The sequence below is a fragment of the Sphaeroforma arctica genome (genome assembly GCF_001186125.1).
Source record: "Sphaeroforma arctica JP610 unplaced genomic scaffold supercont1.174, whole genome shotgun sequence".
In the NCBI taxonomy this organism is placed as follows: domain Eukaryota; class Ichthyosporea; order Ichthyophonida; genus Sphaeroforma; species Sphaeroforma arctica.
In genome coordinates, this window is record NW_014040384.1 from 70,766 (window position 1) to 78,271 (window position 7,506).

Sequence of the window (7,506 nt, forward strand, 5' to 3'; positions counted from 1 at the left end):
TAACATGTATATGTATCTGTGAATTATGCGTATTTGGTTTGTTCGGATCCACATACGGTTATTAGAGACGACAAGAATATCCCCGATATTGTTGCGTTCGTTCCTTTGGAAACGTTTTGTGGGTTATGCAGATTTGGTTCAAATGGAACTTTAATCGATTGGATATTGCCCATTTTGTTGATGACTCAATTCCATCGATCGCATATTGCCTTTTTTTATTCTTGTTCTGTATTCTAATATTGAGGGCATAAATTGACTATTCCGAATCGTTGTATAAGGATAATAATAAGCATATACAAATTCAACTTAACCTCATTGTGCTCTAGAGCAGGTAGTACTCTCTTGTTTCTATCAATAGCTGTAGTGTTAGGTTGGCATGCATTCATTTTACCAAATCTGTTTGAAAGATGAATGCATAAATTGTATTGTTTTCCGACTTTTCAGATCAACACGGTTTAAATTCCTCCATTGACGATACGACCGCTGTCTACTTTCCAAGCTGCCCTTATCCCCTGGTAATATCGATTATACTCTCTCAGGTACTCGGGCAGAATAATTGCGTGATTAGCCCTTACTGGTTGTATGCAGCGCCGTGAAACCGGAGTTGCGATGTGCGACATTGGTAGGCGAACGAAAGAAGCTTAATCCACCTCAAGGTGGAAGAAAAAAGTTGCAAATTGATTGATGCTTGACGATTACTAGCTTTAAAACATCACGCAAGCATGGAAGCAACGGTCAGAAAGTGATTCGATTTCATCACATTCACATCCTGCAAGTAATGTACACCGTCTGACATTTGGGCATTTTCGCTCAATTTCCACCAATCCAGTATAGTTACATTAACTTGATTTTCAGTCAGATATTCGTCTATCTTCTTGTTGAACTCGAGATAGTTCTCCCGACTCTGATGTGGATACTTCTTATCCAATACACGGGATTGTGCAGATCCTGCGTGCCATATCAAACGAACTTTGCCCTTCTCTTGACACTTTTTAAATTTCGGATTTTCTAAGAGAGGTTGAATTATCTCGCTAATCGTTCGCTTGGCGCTAGATTTTACGTGCAATCCGCCCTGCAACTGTATCAAGACTGGCCTTGTATCATCGTCTGGGCAGACAATACGGTCGGCGTGAGCTTTGACACGTCGCCGAGGATGTCCATCAGCGGATGCGCCCATAAAATCAAACCGAGACAGTGGCTGTACATCCGAACAGACTTCATGGAACAAGTCGTAGAGATCTATTGCATTTCTACCTCGACACATTGCATTCTCGCTGAATAGGCCATCACACTTACAATGCAGTTGTGCTGCCGAAGTTTTAACAACTGTACCGCCGGCAACGTAATCATCAGTCATCTGAATCATAAGTGCTTGGGTGAGATGCCTTGTCAATGAGTCTCCCAACAGGGCTACGCTAGAATATTTTGCGAGTATACCGCATATATCACTTCTTTCCTGGATATATGGTATATCGCAATTTGCAGGCTTGAAATAGGACGATTCAACTGCTTTAACCATATCTGGCGCATCTTGTAGACTATCATTCAACCAAACACGTTCACCGTTCTTAATGGCAGACGTAAGTTCTTCCAAGTTCCCGCACTGTCGTGTATTGTATGGTAGGTAGTCATTCGTCGTGACTGACCAATCACCTGGCAGTTGATCCATCCCGTAACCATCTCGTCTACTAAGTACTTTGCTATGTGCTTTGCAAAATGTGAAGTCCGCTGTATCTGTATTTTTATATGGTTTGAAGTCTTGTACATATATATTGAGTATATAGTCGGCCGCTCGGGTGTAGTGAACCAAACCAGCACACGATGCCATTCCTACGAGCACACACAGGAATGTTAAACTCTCTTTTAAAACAAAACCTCTCTGATCCGCTACGCTCACCACCATTATTGAGTTTTTGATAACCTCTACACGTAAACCTAATGTGGGTTTGACTACCAAACCTAATGAGTATGATTATGGTTTGTGAGGTTCAAGGAAATGATAATATATGAGCCATGAGTCGAGACTCGACGAGACTCGAGAGCCCAGACTCCAGTCCCACGGCCACAAGTCCACGTCCCACGACTCCAAGGCCCAACCGCCCAAGCCCAAGGCATGAGTGATGTAAACGTTTTTTTAACAAAACAACTAAAACACATAAATTGTTTTCTACATTATTTACTCTAAGAGCAGAGTGGTGACCTACAGTATGTATTGTTTTTATAAAAATACAGAACTTCTCTATGAGACCTTCGGAAACTATATATTTATATACATACGTCGCTACATTGGTATTTGACATGACGGAGAGGCCAAGACATGGTGACTATTTTTAAAAATATATGTCTTTGAAATCTGGTCAGAAAAATACATATATATTTAGTGTCATTCTATGACTCAATATGTATGTATTTAAAACAAAACATATATATATATAGTCAGCCACAGACTCACAGTCACTACTAATAGTAGAGTAGAGAGTATGAATAAACCCTAAAACCTTAAAGAGTGGCTGTCTCCTGAGTAGTCTTGACTGTCTATTTAAAAATATACTCTCTCTTTCTCTCCCTCTCTTTCTTTCAGTCTTTCAGTCTTTGTCTCTACGAGTTCTCAGGTACTTTACCGTACCTTTTTTTTCAATCTTGAAAAAGCAAAAAGCCAAAAATTAAAAAATATTAAATTATATAGTATAATTCGAGTTTGTGTTCAATTTTAAAAATAGAAGGCTATGATTAGACACTAAAAAATATTTTAACTTTTTTAAATGTTTACCTTGAGACTCTGACTCTCTGAGTCTCTGAGAGTTGATATTAAGAGAGAAGATTGTTTTTTGTTCTATTTATAGAAAATAATATCATATTTTTTTAAATATTAAAATGGAGGGAGCTTTCAAGATTCAATTGTTCAATTTTCAAGGCTTCACTTCTTGAATCTTGATCACTTCACAATTCACAGTAGGTTCAGTGTTTAGTGTTCACAGTTCACACTACAGTGACTCCAAAAGCTTCCTCACTCTTCACTCTTCACTCAATAGGACTTTAAAAAAAGAAGTTCAGCCTTATTTATACATTGTTTTATGAAAAGAAAATATAAAGAGGAAAATCATGAACGAAGACCCGGCAAAGCGCAAGCCGTCACAGATGTACTTCTAGGGACTGATGCGCGGAAAGCAGCCTTTGGACCGGCCTTTTTAAGGGGGCCCTTAGGGCTTAAGCCTTGGGGCCTGGACTCTGAGTACCTGGGGGGCCCATCTTGTGTGGGGCTGTACTTTTTGTTTTAAAAAAAAGAAGCAACTGCACCAATACCTTAAAATAAGAAATAAATAACAAATATGTATTTAGTGTTCACTTTTCACTTTTGACTTTACACTTTACAGTGCTATTTTTATATATATTGTTTTAAAAGAAAATAAAGTTCTGCGACTTATAATTTTCTTTTATAGTTTTTAAAAACAATATATATATATACTCAACGCTGACCTCGCCACTACGAACGTGCTTTTTTTTTATACAAAAAAACGTGCTTTGTACGTATGTACAATTGTACACGTATTTATTTCTATATTTGCTCGAAATGTTTTAGAAAGCATAAGTTTTGTATTTTGGTTTGTTTGTTTTTTGAAAAGACATATTCACCGCTGTTTCCCCCCGTAGATTTACTGTTTCGATAGATTGTTGAGCGAATCTTCGTTGACAGCAAATTGTTTCAGATTATCTGTCTCTAAAAAAGTGGCAATCGCCAGCAATAACAAAAGAGTGCAGTGGCCCACCAAAGTCCTCGTTCAAGAGCTCTCGCATAGTTCCGGCTTTCAATGTCTGAGTGATTAAGAAACAGGTCATTCTCAGAAGTAAGAAACACATGTATCGGCACAGTATTCTCGCACTCGCAGCTATGCTCGACACTCTTACTATGAAAGAAGTTTGCCAAGCATGATACGGTAACTCAAATGCGATGTCTTTCTAGAAGATTGGCCGTCAACGTTCGTGGAGCAAGTCACATAGATGTACAGTACGATGTCTAATGTTTACTGTCTAATGCAGGCGACTTGATATGTCGTAAAGCTATTTATATATAAAACACTTTTTCAATGAGGGCACACTCCTCTCTTGGGCGCATCAAGAAGTGTCATGTGCAAGATTCGTGTCCACGTGTAATTTTTATACATACCTGTGTGGGTTGCCCGACACGTGCGAGTCCTACGCAAACGGTATCCCAGTCATAAACTGGATTGTTGTGGAGAGTATCAATACATTATCGATCAGTACGGCACTTGAGTGCAAGCTAAATTCGAATGGAAAGTATACTAATCCGTCGAGTAACTGTACCATTAGTTTTGGATTGGTTTCAAACGTACAAACGCGCACAGGTGTAAGGAAACGTAGATGCTGGGTAAAATCACATCAGCAAACCAAATGAAACACATTGATAATTTCCACAATAATTCACAATGAATGTGCAGAGTATCGCTTCTATTGGTTACAGTATATAGATTTGTGGCTAATTCTATATGTGGCTAAAGACATGTTTATCTATCCGAGCTTCAGAACATAGTATTCAAATTGATTGAGATACACCGTCTATATTTGGAAACACCAGAGCCAGCATTGATCTTTAGTATTTGACACAATGTGGAAAATAATAGACAAAATGTAGAAGGCAAACATGTACATTTGCGTACGCAAACATAGGCAATAACCGGCATATATACGAATATACATTTGGCCGGTGCATGGGTTGATGTGCAAGCACGAACGAATGACTGAACCACAGCAACTTATGCTCAAAATCTCACCCTTATAATTATTTCTATTATTTCCTTCTATACAATCAGACTGATGCAATGTATTTGCACCGTATTTACTCGAACACATTTACAAGCAGGCAGCACTTCATACTACCAGATAGCTAGCTTAAGTCCGGCTAGCCGCAAGCATACAATACATTCCACAGCACATGATTGGGAACAAACATATCGATAATGTCGATTTTTTCAAATTGAATCACGTACCGCCTTCATTACGTATTTCTTCGATCTCCATGAGTTGTTCTATACATTGATTCACTGTCATATAACGCGGGGGCTGGAACTTTCCGTATTTGCCTTTCATCATCTCTTCCACGGTCATTTCTTTAACTTTGATATCTGAATATGACAAAGCGATGTGATCATAAATTGACTTCGCACTTTCACAATATTAGATATCAAGTTGACCTGTCTTACAAATCTTCATCCGTTACAAGTATATGAAAGAACGGGCTCGTTAGCGCAATACATTGTATCTATATCAAGCAGCCTTGTTCACATACCTAACAAGCAGAGAGTGTGTAGTCCCCTTTTCCTATTTTCTCGGATTTTCGCGTAGAAGCTATAGCGATACACGGTGGAAATTACAAATACAAATTTGTCAGATAATATTGCACGGATAATTAGATCGCACAGCTTGCGGTGTGTGACAAGTCGACAAAGACCATATAAAGAACACTGATCTAATCGCGTACTTAATACCCTCAATTCACGCACATCAGTCACACGCCACTCGAGCACCTCGCTGCAACAATTTATTCTATAATCTCTCTTCGTTTATTCGAAGCACACTTCGATGTTAGGTAAATTTGCCTACGCATCGCTCCCTTGAAGTGAAATACACGTGTGTGAAACACTACCAAAATGTGATGTTGATCATTTCTGATACGAATTTTTGGGCCGCAACCACAGCTAGTATATTCTGTGTGAGTAAAGAATAGCCGTGCCTTCTAAACCACGTTTTAGATAATATGAGTTCTCGTCAATTCTTGATATTATTCGTCAAAAATTGCACTATTTGCATCAAAGCTTCAGCAAGTCGCGAACACCATACACTTTTCCAACTATGCAGACTAAGGTGTAAGAATTATCCAACAGACCAACCTACTTGGTACAAAGCAAACTATAACAAGCCAAATTCCAAGTAATTCACACACACCTGTCTGGTTTCCACTCGTCTGTAAAGAAGCATATCGACACGGTCTCTCCATACGAGTACAGTTGCAAACCACAGCAGCCAACGGCATTCATGATGGACACATTGTGTATGACTTCCACTCCCATTCCCTTCTCCTTTGCGCGTAGCATTAAGTCTGAGTGTGTAGTGGCACTGTGAAAGTGTACAGGCGATCAGTTCGGCGATTTGAGCTTATCGCATAGCGTAGCGATTTAAATGGGTTCCACGTAGTAAGCAAATTATAAAAGAAAGCATTGAAGGATGAACACGATTTTTTACTACAAAATCGATGTACTCCTACGCAAACTGCCTCAATATTCCGTAGCGGAGATCAAATAACAGTGCATATCAGCACAGGGTGTTGATGTACTTTATGTGTAGCATAATTAGCGCTGAGTGTGAGAACGTCTGCATCCCTGACCAATAGAAACGCCATCTCCGTCTAAATTAACCGTAACTATCCTACGCCCTGTGCATGATACTTGCAAAACAATGACATATTTGATTTTGATCAGCTCGCACAGCGCGTCTGCACGATAATGTGTAGATGTTACCAACGTTTGATTTATCATAATTATTCTGCGCGATATAAATTTTGCAAAAGCGTGCTTGGTCCCGGATGTCTCCAATTTACAACAGAAGAGACAGTGGCACAGACATTGAATCAAAAAACGTTTATTTCGTGATATATACATGCCAATGTTTGGAAAGGCATAAATCGATTATACATAAAAGTGTACCAACAACAAACAGAGATATGTCAATGGGGTAGCGCTGCTCATTCTGAGCGCCGATTAGTAACTAAGCCTTCAAAATAGCCAAACATAAAGTTATATGCGAGCTAGGTCAAAACTTGGACTATGACAATAGCATGCATCTATAAAATGTGCAAAGGCAAAGAAAACACACCCAAACGGATCTCCCACCACTAGAATGGCTATGTCATCATCGTTGGGCCCTGCGAGCATCTCATCGGCACCTTGTTCCACCATTTCTCTGTCAGCAACAATCACCTCACGTCCATAGAACTCTTCAAGCCTGGAACAAAGGCAAGGGTATGTAGGTAGTCGACGTTAATTCCAAGATGCAGAAGTTTTCAAGACATCAGTATACGACGCAAATATATTACGATGACCCATGCCAAAAAGAAATGAAAACATATAAAATCATCGACTTATGACCGCGCACGTATGATGTACGATAATTTAAATACACGCTTTAACGAAAAACGAGGGCCAGAAGCAATGCTGAACGACAACGATCTTGTATCGATGCGCTCGTTCGGCAGCATGATAATTTGAAGCACTTATCACGAATGTACTCATCTATATATGTATGTAGGTATGCATGTATGAATGTATGCATGTATGTATGTATGTATGTATGTATGTATATATGTATGTATGTATGTATGCGAGTTTGTATGTATGTATGTTTGTTTGTATGTATATATGTATGTATGTATGTATGTATGTATGTATGTATGTATGTATGTATGTGTGTATGTATGTATGTATGTATGTATGT

The 7,506-nt window shown here is 39.0% G+C and overlaps 2 protein-coding genes across 2 annotated transcripts; both read right to left on the bottom strand.

Moving 5' to 3' along the window:
- Positions 1-171: 171 nt before the first annotated feature.
- On the bottom strand, positions 172-1,798 carry SARC_03432 (hypothetical protein). The gene has a single exon (XM_014302779.1). The coding sequence runs from the start codon at positions 1,667-1,669 to the stop codon at positions 713-715; it is 957 nt and encodes a 318-aa protein (XP_014158254.1). The 5' UTR covers positions 1,670-1,798; the 3' UTR covers positions 172-712.
- Positions 1,799-3,525: 1,727 nt separating this feature from the next.
- On the bottom strand, positions 3,526-7,019 carry SARC_03433 (diphthine synthase). Its single transcript, XM_014302780.1, has 6 exons — positions 6,889-7,019; positions 5,962-6,132; positions 5,306-5,364; positions 5,007-5,141; positions 4,166-4,221; positions 3,526-3,813 (listed from the first exon to the last, which is right to left on the bottom strand). The coding sequence occupies exons 1-6, from the start codon at positions 6,969-6,971 to the stop codon at positions 3,709-3,711; spliced, it is 609 nt and encodes a 202-aa protein (XP_014158255.1). The 5' UTR covers positions 6,972-7,019; the 3' UTR covers positions 3,526-3,708.
- Positions 7,020-7,506: the final 487 nt, after the last annotated feature.

Bases quoted from the DNA above. Each gene is read 5' to 3' on its own strand.
- SARC_03433 (XM_014302780.1), bottom strand. From the start codon at position 6,971: ATGGTGGAACAAGGTGCCGATGAGATGCTCGCAGGGCCCAACGATGAT. The intron at 6,133-6,888 runs GTGTGTTTTCTT...ACACTTTCACAG, and splicing joins GTGGTGGGAGATCCGTTTGG to TGCCACTACACACTCAGACT. The intron at 5,142-5,305 runs GTATGTGAACAA...TGTCATATTCAG, and splicing joins ACACACTCTCTGCTTGTTAG to ATATCAAAGTTAAAGAAATG.
- SARC_03432 (XM_014302779.1), bottom strand. From the start codon at position 1,669: ATGGATCAACTGCCAGGTGATTGGTCAGTCACGACGAATGACTACCTA.